The sequence below is a fragment of the Balaenoptera musculus genome, chromosome 2, assembly GCF_009873245.2.
Source record: "Balaenoptera musculus isolate JJ_BM4_2016_0621 chromosome 2, mBalMus1.pri.v3, whole genome shotgun sequence".
Classification (NCBI taxonomy): domain Eukaryota; kingdom Metazoa; phylum Chordata; class Mammalia; order Artiodactyla; family Balaenopteridae; genus Balaenoptera; species Balaenoptera musculus.
This window is the reverse complement of record NC_045786.1, coordinates 165,046,394-165,065,909: the sequence shown is the minus strand read 5'-3', so window position 1 is coordinate 165,065,909 and position 19,516 is coordinate 165,046,394. Positions and strand designations below refer to the sequence as shown.

The window sequence follows — 19,516 nt, the reverse complement described above, 5'->3', positions numbered from 1 at the left end:
ATTTGGCATGCATGACCCATCAGGAAAAGAATCAATTCCTGTGGAACAACCTATTTCACGAAAGGTCGTAAATGTAAAGCATTACTGTATATTATAATTAAATTAAATGTCTGAAATAGAAGATCAGACCAAATCCTTATTTTAAAAGTTTAAAGAACTATCTTTTCAGCATTGAAAAATATTTAGTCTTGATTTTTTTTTTTTTCCATCGGAATATTACTTTACAGCTAGCAGGAGGGTATTGCTCTGGGCAAGCTTGGGCCAAGAATGTGACAAGTGTGAGAATCTAGGTTACCTGCAGGGCTCAGTGTTATTGTAGCAGCAAGCAATGGCGGTTACGATGATATAGCTTCATTCCTCAATTCGTTTTAGCTCTGGGGGGCAAGGTTGAGGAGAGCGTGTATCACTCAGCCCTGCTCAGCCACCTCAAAGTCTAGACTGGCTTGACTCCAAAGTTAAAAATGGAACTGAGGAACATTTGAGAAGGAGATGCACCTTTGTTTTATAGCCCTGAGAGTCTAGGGAACTCAAACAGAAGAAAGGGAGATCCAGACAAGGCCCAGCTAGGACACCGGCTCCCTATTTCCTCCTATCTAGTTCAAGTCTAGAAAATGAACAATCAGGCTTCAGCTTTAAATATTTCAAATCTCTTCGCCCCATTGCAAGTAGACATTCATTTTAAAAGTGTGTAACCTTAGTTTTTCCCATCAAATCATATTTTCCTAATGACTAAGTATCATTTCACAAAGGCCCCATCCTGATTTTGGATTCATCTTCATTGATCTGCAGTGCTTAGCTTTAAGTTTGTTGCTTTTTGCTTTCCCTGAATAGCCAGTAATGAGTGATCTTTCACAAACAATTAAATGTACTGAAAAAAGAACTAGTTAATGGAACTTTTTGCATAAAGTGAAAAAAATCTCTTTTCATTCCAATAATTTACCCCTCCAAGTGTGGGCTTTGCAAGTCTGTGCTTTGTATATTGTCTTTCTTTAAAAATAGTGTAAGCATGTGACTGACACCACTCTTCATCAAGAAAAGTTACCTTAATCAAATCCCTAAGAAAAATGAGCTTAGGAAACCTGAAATTTTCTTTATGGATAAAGACGATATTACTATTTTAGTTATCTATAAAATATATAAAATTTCCACTTTAAAACTAAATGCCTATAATATTTTCTCTAAATGTGACAGTTAAAACACTTACTTTTGAATTCTAGTCTGTGAAATTCCTATATCTGTTTTAACTATAGAGATTTAACAGGCTAAGGGATTTGATTTTATCATTTTTGTAAAGAAAAATGTAAAAATCTTTATTATTATGGGGGCAGAGCTACCCTCACTTTAACATGGACGGGGTCCATCATGATCTGTCCACAGAGTGGCACAACTGATTGAAACGCCACAGTATAATACAATTTTATTTATTCAGAAGATTTGAAACCAGGCAGGATCAGGATCTGCTTTTCCAGACTTATCTGCTCTTGCTCCACCCTAAATGCTCCACATCCTCACACACTGGGCTACTCCTGGATCTCAGAACGGAGCCAGCCTTTCTCCACCTTGGTGTCTTGGCTCATGGTGCTCTCTTCATCTTGCAAGGTGGTCCTCCACCCACACCCCCAACTTTATCCCATGGATCTGGTCCCCAGAAGACATTCTTATTAATATGCCCACCCTCCTCTCAGCAACTGGGGTCCCTAAATTCTATACATCTCCAAAAACAAGAAAGGAGGGAAGATGGGTGGGAAAGAGGGAAGAGTGCAGGAAAATTTCCTTTAGCATTTCCCAACTCTCATGTGGCAAATAACTATTATGCGAGGCAGAACTTTTTATTTATCCATTTGCTGTATTTCCCCTGTAAGAACAAAGACTCCTTGAAGGCAAGTGCTATGTCTTATCCAATTTTACATCCCTCACAGAATACGGGGCAGTGTTTGATATATAGTAGACGCTCATTATTCATACATGTTTAAAGTGCATTGAATTCAAATAAATATTTCAGATCTTTTCTACATGGGCGAAAACCTGATGAAGTCCCCAAACAGCAAGGGAGTGGGTAGGGAAATAGGGAACATTCCTCTGTGTAAGTCGACTCACTGACCCCTCTGTCAAGCTGACAAGTGACAATTAGGTAGTGGAAGGAAGTTTCTATGAGTTTACTCTGCATTTGGTCCAGAGAAACCAATGATCAAGCACTATAAATGAGTCTGCATTATGTTGGTAGTTCTAACTACACTGCCTCACTGGTCTCTGTGGCTATCCACCTGTCTAGGCCTGGCTGAGTCACCTGTCCACAAAACCTTCCTTGTTCCCTCCAACTCTCCTCCCATTGCATTTGATGTGAACAATCCTATAGTACTATCACTTTCACACGAGATGAGAGTTCACCTATGTTCATACTTTATCTCCCTTACTTGACTATAAGCAAGTTGAGAGTACAAGAATTTCTGATGTATCTTTACATTCCTCATATTTTCTAGTACAGCAGGTGCCCAATAAGTGTTTGTTCAATAGAAACTGTCATTTTCCGAAACTATCATTTCAGTCAAGGGCATTCCTATAAAAACAATTGAATTCTTTGATTTATTGGCTCTTAATGATTAATAGGCATTTTGCAAGTTAGTGAAGACATGAAATGTAAACCACCTCTAGAAAGAAAGAGCCCAAAGAGAAGTAATTTGGAATTCTAGGCTGGACATTGAGGGAGGCGGGAAATACAAGAGAGTTTTACCAGTGCTACCCAGTACTGGGTACCTTCTCTTGTTGACACAAATTCAGACCAAGAGATCTCAAGATTTCTCTGCAGGCTGGAGTAGAATTGAAAGTATATATGTCCCTTTAGGGATTAGGATAGCTCTAGACCAATCTATAAGTCCTAATTGGGAAAAGTCCTTTGGTCTGGACACTCATGGGCTTAAGTCACACTGTAGCAGGCCTGAATGCCCAAGTCAGCTCCCTAATAAGACTGGCGTCCTCATGTACCCCAGGGCAGGAACACCCTAAGCCCAATTTATTGAGAGGTAGCTGTAGTGGAAAGAAAGCAAATAAAGTCTCCTGGACTCAAGTATCAGTCTCTGTCTAACTAACTAGTTATATGTGATCATGAGCAAATTATATAAGCAGAGTTACTTAGTCCCTCAGGACCTCAGTCTTCCTGTCTGTATGTAAAGTGAAAAAAAAAATAATACTTTATATATATGCAGAGTTGTTGTGAAATCGAAATTAGATGATTTGCATTAAAAACACTCTTTATAAAGAGGTACTATACATATATAAAGTGCTATTGCCGTTGTTATTAACATTATATACCTACTATTGTTTAATTATTCATCCCAGGGGATGAGGAATAAGATATAACTAAGTTTCCCATGATCACATGGGGTTGATACCAATTTTCCAGTACGGTCCAATTGTAACCTACCATAACTGCTGCATTATATTCAATTAATATTCAACAGGTGTTCTGAATCACCAAAAACAAAGAATTCCTGGTTCTCACAGCATCAGTGAAAAAACAGCTAATATCTAATTATAATTATACCAAATTCAGACTAGCAGGTAAAATTGTATATTTCATCAATTGGGATTAAATGAAGGTGCTGAGCTCCTGCTAGCATTACCACACATGCTTTGCAAGAGAGATCAAGACATCTGGGCTTCAGACCCAGATCTGTCACCAACAAGCTTGTGAAACTTGTTCCTTTCTGGGAACCTCAGTTTCCTCTTCTGTAAAATGAGAATGTTAACATATCTCTAATGTTTCAGCTATGATAGTCTATGAATTTTACTTATATGCACAAAGGCCTTTGATTTGACTCATAAAAGTCACAGAGGAATGCAACTCTTCAGTAGCCTTGCAGAGTTTACCCTCTATACAAGTGCATTTCTGCTGCAAAATTTGCTGTGGGCAATATGTAAATGCTAAGATCAGAGAGCCATAAACTGTAAATCCAGTGTCCAAAAGTTCAGCCTAAACAGCAACTAAAATTAAGTCTTGCTGCATGATTAAAGGACATCTGCTTTATTTCAGGCCTGATCAATAAGAGGTGTTGCACAGAGGAGCTCATTACTTGTACCAAACAAAAGCTATTTCGTTAAATAGCAAGGTCTCCGGTTTCCATTTAATTACTATCTTAAACCACTCTGTACAATCTTGTGATTATCCTGGTGTATCTTTGCTTCCAAAGTTAAAACACTCAGTGTTCAGTAAATAATAATGCAAAAATGAAAAACTAGTTTGAAATTGCCTTATAAGCTGAGCCACCTGTTTCCAAATCTAAGCAAGTTTTGTTTATGGTGGCGTCATGTAATTATCTTTCCAGAAGCTTTAGCTTTATATTTAATTTAGACAATACTGTTATCTGCCCCTTTTCCATCTGATCACTTTTGATGGGACAATTAGACGCCTAAAGGCTTTTCTTCAAGAAACATATGTACATGTTTTTCCAAAGAGATGTGAGAGGACTCCTACAGTTGGATTGTTAAAATGGATAATAATAATTAAAGACTAGCTTTTCAACTAAGCCTTAAGACAAAAAGAAAAGACAGGGTAAAATAAAGGTAACTTACGAAATTGCGTAAGACCAATCTCAAAAAGACCTAACTGAAGGGAAAATGGATATTTTCACATTTTAAATGAAGCTCAGGATCAGAAATTCTTATTTTTATTCTTTTTTTTTTTTTTAATCCCAGCACAATTGAGGCCCGAGTGATGCTCAAAACAAGGTAGAGGGACTCTGCCAAGTGTGTGCCCCCCTTTTCTCATCAATTTGAGAAGCGAAAATGCACTTAGGCCAACATCTGCCATCTGCATTCATAGTATTTAGGGCTCTCCCTCTTCTCCTCGTCTCCCACGCCTAACTGCTTCTCTTTCTAGCATCGTTTTTATAACACGTTCTTGAAAGTCTCCTTACTTGAAATTGTCCTTCTGAGAGTATCGGTACCATTCTGAAAAGTTAATTTTAAAACTATTCTTAGATGAAAAGCCAAACGTTGTATAGCATGATACATAGGTGGTAGTTACCAGGTTTGTTTTGGACAAATAAGCAGGTATTCAGAACCTCCACAATTTTCCCAGCAAGTACGGCATCATGTGTATAGATAACATTCAGTCTGTAACAGGCTCGCAGCATCCCTTCAACCCTTAAGAGACTTCATGATAAGTTAATCTATCAAGAACGTCAAAGGACAGTTACAGTCTACCAAGCAGAATATGATCCCATGGTCCTCTAAACAATGGAAATCCTCCTTTCTCGAGAGACAGAAATGCATGTAAGAGTTGCAAAGAATCGGAAATGGCTAAGGGGATGAGTGAATGATGGTGGTTCAAATGTATAACCTTTTCAAATGTAAATGAAATGTTTTTCCTAGAGCAGATATATATGAACATAATATTTCTATGTGTAAAAACACATACAAATATAAGTACTAGGTATAGTTCTAGTCATACTGGCTCTCGGGGGAAAAGTGCATACTCAGGTAACATGATGCTTCTTACTGGACCATAAGTTAACAGGATCAAAAGTCATCTGCCAATTTTAAGATGGAAAGAATTGCCATGTCAGGGGCTCAAACACTTGAGCATCTGGGGTAAAACCCTTCGAGCTTTCAAATCCTAAATACATCACTCTGGTCCAGTTAGAGACACCGCATTCTTTACCTTGTCCACCTGTGATAGACACTTGCACACGGCCCTTCAACGTCAGAAGTACCCACCTGGCATCTGTTCGGGTGTCCCACCGAGAGCTGGAGCAGACTGCTCATGCCTGGTCAACCTCACAGCTTAAAAATCAACAACAACTCTATTTAAATAAGCATTAAAAACAACTTGAGCCTAGAAAACATACTCAGTGCTAACTGGATAGCAGGAGCAAGTTTAGTTTTCGTATTTGTAATTAACATCACATACAAGATGTTTACGTCACAGAAGTTCTGTGGCTTTCTTTGAATCTAAAGAACATCCTTCAATGTCACTTCAATTCTTATTCTTCAAAATTGTCATGTGAATCAATTAACAAGAAATAACAATAAATAAACTTTATATCCCAAACTGATTAGTTAGGTTATAAAAGAGCTGGGAAATTCATATAGAAATTGTAATTTATTGAATCTAGGTACTGATTTCTAGAATCTGATGCAGTTTCACTGGGCCTAGCAATGCTAAAGGTTATTCTTAAATGGCCATCTGTTATTATCTTTGCTCCCTGAAAAGCTGGGTCATTGATTGCTTAAAGGGCTTTCATTGACTCTTCCAAAGTTCAAAATACCACATTTCCGTAGCTTGTCATAAAATAGAGAGAAATGCAATAAACAAAATCAAATCATATTTATGGTTAAAAATGGTTATGTTACATAAAGCTGTCTTCTAAGAAATGTCAATGAAAAAGCAAACATTTCAGCTTCTGACAGGATAAAAAAATATGTTTTATGGTGGTATTTTATTAACTTCATGACATTATTTAAAAATTAAATCATTTAATAAATGTTACAAGTTAGTATTATATTTAATGTACTCATTCGCTAATATGATTTAGTTATGAATTTTTAATTATTTGTCAGTCATGAGCCATTGCTAATCATTACAGTTCATCTAGTCATTTGGTAATTTTTTGTTTTCTTTAAAAGTGCAATATAAAAAAAAGACCTTTAGATAACAAGTATATATGGTCTTTTTTTAGCTGGCAATGACGTTTGTTTTTATTTATAAATTATCTGGTGAAGCTGGGCAGAAATTCAACTTCTTATCAGCCTGATTTTTCTTTTTTGAAAACACCATTTTTATTGGTTTTCTAGGAGCTTGTTGGCTGCCTTTGTCATGCATGAAAAGAAAATGCATTCCAAATTTCTACTCTACCCTCTTAGTTGCCATGGGTCTTGACAAAGTCTCATCCAGGAAGCTCTTAGGTTATAATGGTGGTGGTGGAAACCTTCATATTCTAGGACTTAGGAGCAAACGCTTCTCCTGCGTCTCATGTCATGCATCAGTGGATTTACTGCCTTCTACATTTCAAAACAATCTACTGCTGGATCAGGGATTTGTTGCACCAGCAACTGGGAAAAGCCACCCAGGGCATTGACATACCTGGGGGGACCCTCTAGGGAATGTGAAGGCCAATGCAGCTGAAGGAGCTCAGTTTGCTAAATACACTACTCTCTGTGAACATTCAACAAGACATGTCAGCCTCAGAAAGACATCAAACAGATTTAAGGGAAGGATGGAAGAAGATACTCAACGGATTTTGGAGGTTAGGGTCTCAGGGAGGGAGAGCGCCCTCTTGGATTCCGCGGGCCCTTTCACGCTGTCTCTGAGGGAACGCACACTCTTCTGGCGGTTCCTTGCAAAACGAGCCCTCTTGATCTTCCACAATGCTGCATCACTGAGATTAGCGACATTGGTCCTCACAGCAGTGATAGCTTTGCAAAAGGAATTAAAGGTGATCATTTTCCTTAACTCACTATGTTATACAAGTAGTTTGAAACAATCCATCTGCGTATATTTTCAATATTAAAAGTCATCTTCCATGGATACATTTCTCATTCATCTATCTCCCTCTATGATAAGCCTTATATTAAAAAATCATGGCTATTACCTATTTTGACTATCGTTTATCATTTTTCTGTTTAGATCATAAGATTAAAGTATCTAATTTTGTTATCACTGGATAAATAGTTGAGTGACCAAAGTCTTTCCTCCATCTATTTAGAGCTCCAGGTAACTGATTACTAAGCATGGAAGAGTAAATTTACAAAGTGCAAATATATCTCACAAAATTGCTCACAGACATTACAAACATGATGGTTGAATAATATTTAAGGAACACAGAGTCACAAATGGTTCTCAACGGTCCTCGAATAAATGAGATTTTTTTTTCTTTTTTTTTTGGCCACGCAACATGGCATGTGGGATCTTAGTTCCCCGACCGGGGATTGAACCCATGCCCCCTGCATTGGGAGCGTGGAGTCTTAACCACTGGACCGTCAGGGAAGTCCCTAAATGAGAAAATTTTTGATGTTGGAATGCCAGAAAATAGTTAACCTGCAGATTACCACAGTAGATATTCAATAAACATTTGATGAACTGAGTACATGAAGTCAAGGTATCCTCCATAATGGGAAATTAAACTACATGCGGAGTATCTTCTGTTTATCCAGCAAGCACCAGAATAGGAACTGTGACTGTTTAAAGCAAGTTCTTTGTTTTGCTTACTTGTAGGAAAAGGAAATTCTTTGTTACAATCCAAATGTAGCTGAGCTTCCAAAGAAAGCGTTTCAAATCTGTTGACAAAGAACTCCCAACTCAAAGCAGGAATATCTTGCTTAAGAAAATGCAAGAGTAAAAGCTTGCTCAATATTGTGGGTCGATCTTTAACCACAGTATCAAACTGGAAGTCAAGACAAAGACACAGACCCTGGGAAAAGGTAAAAAAACAAAAACAAAAATGGAAAGTCAGATGTAAATACACCAAGCAAAGTCAGTGAAACAAGGCAGCCTCCTCAATCCATGCTTACAATGAAGAATGATTCAACTGAAATCTTCGATTGCATTTTTGGTAGGGGGAAAAAAAACGCAGAAGAGGAGCTTCTCCTAATTGTTGAATATCTCTTGAATTTTGACTCAGAAATCTGAGCTAAATGTATATTATTGATTTTTCTGACGCATCGAATAATAACCACTTAATTCAAATACCCTCAGACCAGTGTTTCTTTCTTTAATGTCTGTAGTTTCTATTAAGAGAAGCGTACTTCCAAAACTACATTTTAGAATACACAAGAATATGGTCTTTAAATTCCCTTTCAATGCTAAATTCCATGAGTCTAAAAGAAAGGAAAGTCATCTTGTCTTCTTGGAATGTGACTGGAACATAGAATCTTAAGAAATCAAAGTTGGAATGGACTAAGCATCTATTTCTCCAGTATGTGAGTCTACCATTTCCCTTTTTTTAACTGAATGAAATTTTAAAACTAATTCATCCAATTATGCTATTAATTCATTCAACTCTCATCTAATGAGTGCCTCCTATGTTCCAAGCCCTGAGCAGGGGTTAGACATACAACTACCTTGTCTTATTAAGACCAACAGAGAAGGACTATCCAGAAGACAACTGGGAATTTTTACATGGGGAGGTATGGGTCCACAAGCAGCATAGCTCTATAATTTTTCAGATTCTGCATAGTTTGACCTTTCTTCTTAGTCTTTTTTACAAGAGAAGCTCTTACACTGGTTTGGGAGACCTTGTGTACACACACGCACACACACACACACACAATTAAGAACATGGACATTATTATGTCAGACCTGAGTTTGTGCTGCCACTTACTAGCCATGTGACTCTGAAAAAGTTACTTAACCTTTCTAACCCTCAACTCTCTATCTGTAAAATGGGAACACACAAAATGTTATTGTAAGGATTAATGAAGTAATGCATGATGGGACACTTCTAATACACTGCCCCGGAAAACAAATACCTGTTTGACAAATGTTAGTTCTTGCCCATTATTATTACTTTTAATAATAACAATATAATAATAAATCAGGTGCCAATGTGGAAAAACAGTAGATCAGGACTTAGAGGTTTTTGTCTTTGTTCTCCCATGAATTCACTCTGTGTTCTTTAAAAAGTCCCATGATCTCTTGAGACTTGGTTTCTCCAAGTATAAAATAAGGTGCCAAATAGATAAATAAACAACTCTCTCCAGGTCTCATATTTCAAGTCTCTTTGATTTTACTTTGTGGTATTTCATTTCATCTAGTATATTTACCATCTCTTGTTTTGCTTTGGTTTATATTATAATTTACATCTGATCTCTTTGCCTCTAGAACTCAGTGACAAGGGCTTTGGCCAGGAGCCGCTGAATGGTATAAAATCCCAACCTAGTTTAAAGATCTGTCCCACACACCACAAAATTATACAATAATTAACATCTGTCAGAAGCGATGGCAGCATTAGGGACAAGACTGGAAGAAAGAATCAACAAATAAAACAAGAGATCTGTTAATACAGTGCGGTCTCTGGGATGCTTTTCTCAGAAATGGTAACAGTGGAAATAAAAAATTTTTTTTAAAAATTAAAAAATTTCCACTGTACCATCATCACAGTATTATGTGTGTTTATGTGACAAATAACTCAATGAATTAGTTAGAAGTAGAGCAGAGCAACCATCCGCAGAGCAGATAATGCACATCTGAGGGACGTCACCTGCAAGGCTGGCCTCTTTATAGGTGTCAAGCAGGAGACCAGCCTCGTAGCCACCGCTGGGTGCGTTCCTCCACAGCCGTCAGAAAGCAGCAGAAGGCGTGTGCCAGGGAGTACTTCAGCAGGTGGTTTTGGTCACTGAATGAATATCCAGAAATCTGCAAATACAGCCACTTTTTCCACTGCAATGTCAAAGGCAGAGAACAAAAAATTGACATTTATTTAGACGGTCTGAGAAATGAGCCCACAGAGAAAAAGCTAACTCTGGGCCCCCCTACACTGACGTTAAATACCAAAAGGAAATTCTAATGCCACCTCTTGAGTGTTCCATTTTATCCGTGCAGCAGAGACCATTTCTACGCAGTGTAGTATTTTCTGCCAGGCAGCCTTGATTTAGTTCTGGGTTTTCTTTTCTTTTCTTTTTAATGGTCTTTTACCTTTGTTTAACTTTCAGCCGCATTTCAAACTTTTCAAAATGCCTCCATGCTCATTTCTTTGTCCATTCTATAGAGGCTCTGCAGACCACACAGGGATGTGGGATGTGCCCACCAGGGCTGGCTCTAAGTCCTTAATATGTCATGAAGTGATATGACAACCAGTCTTCCTGGGGCTATAGAAGCCACATATTTCTTCCATGAACCAGATGCACCATTATTCTGCACATCTGTATTAAATTATTCCAGCCACTCTTTAAACATAGCTTTATAAAAAGTTATAATAACTAGTGAAGCAATATAGTTCCATGCAAAGACATTTCAGGACTTTACTTAAGCTGTTCCAGCAGCCTAGATAGAATATTCTTTCTATTCTTTTCTGCTTATTGACACTCTACCATCCTTAAAGAGTCTGCTGCTGAAATTCTACTATTCTGTAAAGTCACTCTGACTTCCTAGAGTGGCCTTTCCATCCCACGAACTCCTGCAAAAATACTATTCATTTACCTATGGCATTTGTGTGTTCATATATAGCTATATGACATATCTTCTGTTGTCTGAATTATATTTATAACATTATCTTCTGTTGTCTTGAATTATATTTATACTGTTATAGTTTCTTAACCTCTTACATGTTTATATTTGATCTCATCAATTAAATTAGGAGCTTCTTGAGGCAAGAATCTGCTCTTATACTCTTTTTATTGCTCCCATGATAACTAGTACATACAGTATTTATTCAATAAATTCACTGATTCACTTACTTTTAAAATATAAATTAAGCACATTATATATACATAAGAGATCATTCTAGGTACTTGGTGAAGGTGGGAGTAAATGCAAAAATGAATTGTTATGGACTGAACGTTTGTGTCCCCTCCCCAAATTGATATGTTGGAGCCTTAATTCCCAATGTGATGGCATTCGGAGGTGGGACCTTGGGAGGTAATTAGGTTTAGATGAGGTCATGAGGGTAGCTCCCATTATGGGATTCATGTCCTTATAATAAGAGGAAGGGAGACAAGAGTTCTCTCTCTCTCTCTACCATGAAAGGATACAGAGAGAAGAGAAGCCAGGAAGAGAGCCCTCACCGAGGAACCAAGTAGGCTGGAGCCTTGATCTTGGACTTCCCAGCCCTTAAAACTGTGAGAAATAGATTTCTGTTGTTTAAGCTATCCAGTCTATGTTATTCTGTTATGGCAGCCCAAACAGACTAATATGTGAATCATTCACAGGTCTTGACTTCAAAGTCAAGTCAACTAAAAGAGATAAGACAGGTACAACTGTAACGGAAATGTAATACAAAAGGCTGTAACTGCCACTAATGAGGCAGAAATAAAATGCTATGAGAGATCAAAGGATAAAGAAATGACTTTCCACCAATGGAACTGAGAAAGTGGAACTCAATAGGGGCATTTGAAGGTTCATGAAATGGAGGTGGCATTTATTTTATTATTATTTTTTAAACATCTTTATTGGACTATAATTGCTTTACAATGGTGTGTTAGTTTCTGCTCTATAACAAAGTGAATCAGCTGTACATATACATATATCCCAATATCTCCTCCCTCTTGCGTCTCCCTCCCACCCTCCCTATCCCACCCCTCTACGTGGTCCCAAAGCACCGAGCTGATCTCCCTGTGCTATGCGGCTGCTTCCCACTAGCTATCTATTTTACATTTGGTAGTGTATATATGTCCATGCCACTCTCTCACTTTGTCCCAGCCTACCCTTCCCACTCCCCGTGTCCTCAAGTCCATTCTCTACGTCTGTGCCTTTATTCCTGTCCTGTCCCTGGGTTCTTCAGAAACATTTTTTTTTTTTTTAGATTCCATATATATGTGTTAGCATACGGTATTTGTTTTGCTCTTTCTGACTTACTTCACTCTGTATGACAGACTCTAGGTCCATCCACCTCACTACAAATAACTCAATTTCATTTCTTTTTATGGCTGAGTAATATTCCACTGTATATATGTGCCACATCTTCTTTATCCATTCATCTGTCGATGGACACTTAGGTTGCTTCCATGTCCTGGCTATTGTAAATAGAGCTGCAATGAACATTGTGGTACATGACTCTTTTTGAATTATGGTTTTCTCAGGGTATATGCCCAGTAGTGGGATTGGTGGGTCATACGGTAGTTCTATTTTTAGTTTCTTAAGGAACGTCCATACTGTTCTCCATAGTGGCTGTATCAATTTACATTCCCACCAACAGTGCAAGAGGGTTCCCTTTTCTCCACACCCTCTCCAGCATTTATTGTTTGTAGATTTTTTGATGATGGCCATTCTGACGGGTATGAGGTGATACCTCATTGTAGTTTTGATTTGCATTTCTCTAATGATTAGTGATGTTGAGCATTCTTTCATCTGTTTGTTGGTAATCTGTATATCTTCTTTGGAGAAATGTCTATTTAAGTCTTCTGCCCATTTTTTGGTTTGGGTTGTTTGTTTTTTTTGACATTGAGCTGCATAAGCTGCTTGTAAATTCTGGAGATTAATCCTTTGTCAGTTGCTTCATTTGCAAATATTTTCTCCCATTCTGAGGGTTGTCTTTTCGTCTTGTTTATGGTTTCCTTTGCTGTGCAAAAGCTTTTAAGTTTCATTAGGTTCCATTTGTTTATTTTTGTTTTTATTTCCATTTCTCTAGGAGGTGGGTCAAAAAGGATCTTGCTGTGATTTATGTCATAGAGTGTTCTGCCTTTGTTTTCCTCTAAGTGTTGTATAGTGTCTGGCCTTACATTTAGGTCTTTAATCCATTTTGAGTTTATTTTTGTGTATGGTGTTAGGGAGTGTTCTAATTTCATTCTTTTACATGTAGCTGTCCTGTTTTCCCAGCACCACTTATTGAAGAGGCTGTCTTTTCTCCATTGTATATTCTTGCCTCCTTTATCAAAAATAAGGTGACCATATGTGCATGGGTTTATCTCTGGGCTTTCTATCCTGTTCCATTGATCTATATTTGTGTTTTTGTGCCAGTACCATACTGTCTTGATTATTGTAGCTTTGTAGTATAGTCTGAAGTCTGGGAATCTGATTCCTCCAGCTCCATTTTTCTTTCTCAGGATTGCTTTGGCTATTTGGGGTCTTTTGTGTTTCCATACAAATTGTGAAATTTTTTGTTCTACTTCTGTGAAAAATTCCATTGGTAGTTTGAAAGGGATTGCATTGAATCTGTAGATTGCTTTTGGTAGTATAGTCATTTTCACAATGTTGATTCTTCCAATCCAAGACATGGTATATCTCTCTACCTGTTTGTATCACCTTTAATTTCTTTCATCTTTCTTATAGTTTTCTGCATACAGGTCTTTTGTCTCCCTAGGTAGGTTTATTCCTAGGTATTTTATTCTTTTTGTTGCAGTTGTAAATGGGAGTGTTTCCCTAATTTGTCTTTCAGATTTTTCATCATTAGTGTATAGGAATGCAAGAGATTTCTGTGCATTAATTTTGTATCCTGCTACTTTACCAAATTCATTGATTAGCTCTAGTAGTTTTCTGGTAGCATCTTTAGGATTCTCTATGTATAGTATCATGTCATCTGAAAACAGTGACAGCTTTACTTCTTTTCCAACTTGGATTCCTTTTATTTCTTTTTTCTTCTCTGACTGCTGTGGCTAAAACTTCCAAAACTATGTTGAATAATAGTGGTGAGAGTGGACAACCTTGTCTTCCTCCTGATCTTAGTGGAAATGGTTTCAGTTTTTCACCATTAAGAACGATGTTGGCTGTGGGTTTGTCATATATGGCCTTTATTATGTTGAGGTAAGTTCCCTCTATGCCTACTTTCTGGAGGGTTTTTAGCTTAAATGAGTGTTGAATTTTGTCAAAAGCTTTTTCTGCATCTGTTAAGATGATCATATGGTTTTTCTCCTTCAATTTGTTAATGTGGTGTATCACATTGACTGATTTGCATATATTGAAGAATCCTTGCACTCCTGGGATAAAATCCACTTGATCATGGTGTATGATCCTTTTAATGTGCTGTTGGATTCTGTTTGCTAGTATTTTGTTGAAGATTTTTGCACCTATGTTCATCAGTGATATTGGCCTGTAGTTTTCTTTCTTTGTGACATCTTTGTCTGGTTTTGGTATCAGGGTGATGGTGGCCTCGTGGAATGAGTTTGGGAGTGTTCCTCCCTCTGCTATATTTTGGAAGAGTTTGAGAAGGATAGGTGTTAGTTCTTCTCTAAATGTTTGATAGAATTTGCCTGTGAAGCCATCTGGTCCTGGGCTTTTGTTTGTTTGAAGAATTTTAATCACAGTCTCAATTTCAGTGCTTGTCATTGGTCTGTTTATATTTTCTATTTCTTCCTGGTTCAGTCTCAGAAGGTTGTGCATTTCTAAGAATTTGTCCATTTCTTCCAGGTTGTCCATTTTATTGCCATATAGTTGCTTGTAGTAATCTCTCATGATCCTTTGTATTTCTGCAGTGTCAGTGGTTACTTCTCCTTTTTCATTTCTAATTCTATTGATTTGAGTCATCTCTCTTTTTTTCTTGATGAGTCTGGCTAATGGTTTATCACTCTTGTTTATCTTCTCAAAGAGCCAGCTTTTACTTTTATTGATCTTTGCTATCGTTTCCATCATTTCATTTTCATTTATTTCTGATCTGATCTTTATGATTTCTTTCCTTCTGCTAACTTTGGGGTTTTTTTGTTCCTCTTTCTCTAATTGCTTTAGGTGTAAGGTTAGGTTGTTTATTTGAGATGTTTCTTGTTTCTTGAGGTAGGATTATATTGCTATAAACTTCCCTCTTAGAACTGCTTTTGCTGCAACCCATAGATTTTGGGTCGTCATGTTTTCATTGTCATTTGTTTCTAGGTATTTTTTGATTTCCTCTTTGATTTCTTCAGTGATCTCTTGGTTATTAAGTAGTGTATTGTTTAGCCTCCATGTGTTTGTATTTTTTACAGATTTTTTCCTGTAATTGATATCTAGTCTCATAGCACTGTGGTCAGAAAAGATACTTGATACAATTTCAATTTTCTTAAATTTACCAAGGCTTGATTTGTGACCCAAGATATGATCTATCCTGGAGAATGTTCCATGAGAACTTGAGAAGAAAGTGTATTCTCTTGTTTTTGGATGGAATGTCCTATGAATATCAATTAAGTCCATCTTGTTTAATGTATCATTTAAAGCTTGTGTTTCCTTATTTATTTTCATTTTGGATGATCTGTCCATTGGTGAAAATGGGGTGTTAAAGTCCCCTACTATGATTGTGTTACTGTCGATTTCCCCTTTTATGGCTGTTAGCATTTGCCTTATGTATTGAGGTGCTCCTATGTTGGGTGTATAAATATTTACAATTGTTATATCTTCTTCTTGGATTGATCCCTTGATCATTATGTAGTGTCCTTCTTTGTCTCTTGTAATAGTCTTTATTTTAAAGTCTATTTTGTCTGATATGAGAATTGCTACTCCAGCTTTCTTTTGATTTCCATTTGCATGGAATATCTTTTTCCATCCCCTCACTTTCAGTCTGTATGTGTTCCTAGGTCTGAAGTGGTTCTCTTGTAGACAGCATATATACGTGTCTTGTTTTTGTATCCATTCAGCCAGTCTATGTCTTTTGGTTGGAGCATTTAATCCATTTACATTTAAGGTAATTATCGATATGTATTTTCCTATTACCATTTTCTTAATTGTTTTGGGTTTGTTATCGTAGGTCTTTTCCTTCTCTTGTGTTTCCTGCCTAGAGAAGTTCCTTTAGCATTTGTTGTAAAGCTGGTTTGGTGGTGCTGAATCCTCTTAGCTTTCGCTTGTCTGTAAAGCTTTTAATTTCTCCGTCGAATCTGAATGAGATCCTTGCTGGGTAGAGTAATCTTGGTTGTAGGTTTTTCCCTTTCATCACTTTAAATATGTCCTGCCACTCCCTTCTGGCTTGCAGAGTTTCTGCTGAAAGATCAGCTGTTAATCTTATGGGGATTCCCTTGTATGTTATTTGTTGCTTTTCCCTTGTTGCTTTTAATATTTTTTCTTTGTATTTAATTTTTGATAGTTTGATTAATATGTGTCTTGGCGTGTTTCTCCTTGGATTTATCCTGTATGGGACTCTCTGCGCTTCCTGGACTTAACTATTCCTTTCCCATATTAGGGAAGTTTTCAACTATAATCTCTTCAAATATTTTCTCAGTCCCTTTCTTTTCCTCTTCTTCTTCTGGGACCCCTATAATTTGAATGTTGGTGCGTTTAATGTTGTCCCAGAGGTCTCTAAGACTGTCCTCAATTCTTTTCATTCTTTTTTCTTTATTCTGCTCTGCAGTAGTTATTTCCACTATTTTATCTTCCAGGTCACTTATCTGTTCTTCTGCCTCAGTTATTCTGGTATTGATTCTTTCTAAAGTATTTTTAATTTCATTTATTGTATTTTTCATCATTGTTTGGGAAGTGGCATTTAAATGGAACCTTGAATAGAAGAGGATTTCAGATGGAGAGCACAGAATGGCCAACACATGGATGAAGGGAAGCAGGAAGCAATGGAGAAATAGCAATGGTATATGTAGAAAGAAGAGTGGGAAATGAGGCTGCAAACACTTGCAATTAGACCATGGAAAACTTTGAATGCCAGTTTAAGGAGTCTGAACTTTATTCTCTCGGCACTGAAAACCCATTAAAATTTTTTGAGTAGAAAAGCAACATAATCGGAGCTGTGATTCAGAAGATTAATTTGGCAATAATCTAATCCTTAAATTGTAATGAAAGAGCATAGTTAAATTTTTTTTTTTTAAAGGAACGGGTTGGATTTGAGGCTGATGCTTTTTTTTTTTTAATTTATTTATTTTATTTTTATTTTTGGCTGTGTTGGGTCTTCGTTTCTGTGTGAGGGCTTTCTCTAGTTGTGGCAAGCGGGGGCCACTCTTCATCGCGGTGCGCAGGCCTCTCACTATCGCGGCCTTTCTTGTTGTGGAGCATAGGCTCCAGGTGCGCAGGTTCAGTAGTTGTGGCTCATGGGCCTAGCTGCTCCGTGGCATGTGGGATTTTCCCAGACCAGGGCTCAAACCCATGTCCCCTGCATTAGCAGGCAGATTCTCAACCACTGCGCCACCAGGGAAGCCCGAGTATAGTTAAATATTTACCTGCTTTATTTGTATTCAAATGCCTATAAAATGTGGCCAATACCACATAGACTTTTGCTAGAAAGTTTTACTCTAATTTCGTACAACATCATGTGCTATCACATAAATAAACCAGCCCCTGGGATTCATGAGGCATTAAAAGCAAGAACTCTTTGAGGTGGTCAGATATCAGGGAACTGAACTCAAAGTATAGTAGTTAACTCACCTGATGGAACTTCCATTTCTCTGCAATATTTTTGAGACACTAAAATATACGGAACCATTTTGATAAGGTACAGGTTGGTATGCCAACCCTGCTTGCTGCCCCCTGAGAATGGGAGTACCAGCAGATTAGGGTGACAGTGAGACCAGCAGATTTAAGACTAAGAGAACACATCCCAATTCCTTCCTTACCGTGTTCCTCTGGGAACTTGCCATTCTAAGCACTAGGAATTATACCCATCACTGCACCAGATTTGGTCACTGATGCTCCAGTGGCAACAGTACAACAGCAGAGCTTCTCAAAGTTCACTGAATTACCTGGAGAACTTGTTAGAAAATATAGATTTCTGGCCTCACCTCCTGAGATTCTGATTCAGTAGGTCTAGGATGAGGCCCAAAAATCTGCATTTTTAACAAACTTTCCCAAGTACTCAAATGCAAGTAACCTATTAGGTGACTACATAATTTATTATTCAAGCCAGGACCCATTTGAGAGTAAACAAGGGTGCAATTAATAAATACACCTGCACAACAGGCATAAACTAGGACTATCCCAGACAAACCTAGACATGGTCAACCTACCTAAAGACCACTCTGAAAAATTCTATTATCAAGGGAGCTCAACTAAGTAGAGCCACCAAAGAACACTAGCAAGCAGGACAATGCCTTCTAAAAAGAAGGGAGGGAAAAGAAGGGCCAAAAAGAGATGTCATGACTGGACATCTGGTTTACCTTGTGACCCAGAGAGAATTTTTAAGCTAATACAGAGGTACCTGCTTCAAACCTCATCTTCCAGTCTTTGCTGTTGAAATTTCCATTTATGATTGTCCAAAAGATGTCAGCACCATGAGGAAGTGACAAAGCGTGAAGAAGGAGAGGAACTGCCAACGAAGATAGCTGGGAGAATTCAGATTTGACGACTCTCCACAGGCTGGGGAATCATGAAGAAGCAAAGTGGTTACAGTTATGATAATCTTTCTAGGAAAAAAATCTTATTATCTTAGTTTGTAGGAAGTATAGTTAACAGAGGGCTGGTAGGGATGCTTTTGGTGAAATTCCATTCATTCACAAGAGTATAATCCTTGGATAAACTGTTCCTGTGCTCTTTTCCTATGTTAATTTTTTTAAAGAAATTACTTTTATGTAATAACATAGGAAAACACTACCAGTTAACAGTGCATTTTTAGCATAAAAAGTAAAAATTGTATATTATAAATGCAGGTACATAAATGAACAATGACTGTTAAATAATAACTGATATTAGTTACATTAAGATGATGGGGTGATAAGTGATTTTTTAAATTTTTCTTATAGTGAACATCTGGAGAATTGTGTTGGTTTTGTCTGCCCAGCAGCCTTTTCCTCTTATTCTAGCAAAGAACAACTCTTTTTCTATTAAGAACAGCCTCTCCACTAACTGGCAGGGCTGTCAATCAAGTTCCCCCACCTTGTCTATCCTAATAATGAACACAAAACCCAGGGTGATCAAAATACTTCAATGTGATGAACAGTGATTAGTCCAGGGGTGGGTGGGCATGTGACCCAAGCATGAGAGTGCTAGCATCCTTTTTCCAGGTTTTGATATGTACTCTGAAATCTCAAGAAT

At 37.5% G+C, this 19,516-nt stretch overlaps 1 protein-coding gene across 1 annotated transcript in view; it reads right to left on the bottom strand.

The window, feature by feature from the left end:
* Nucleotides 1–19,516, bottom strand: part of UNC79 (unc-79 homolog, NALCN channel complex subunit) — a 251,806-nt gene that overhangs the window by 86,423 nt on the left and 145,867 nt on the right. Inside the window, 7 exon segments of the mRNA XM_036842067.1 lie at nt 7,234–7,413; nt 8,207–8,408; nt 10,197–10,261; nt 10,264–10,326; nt 10,329–10,361; nt 10,364–10,375; nt 18,684–18,841. Of these exon segments, the coding sequence (XP_036697962.1) occupies nt 7,234–7,413; nt 8,207–8,408; nt 10,197–10,261; nt 10,264–10,326; nt 10,329–10,361; nt 10,364–10,375; nt 18,684–18,841 (713 nt within the window).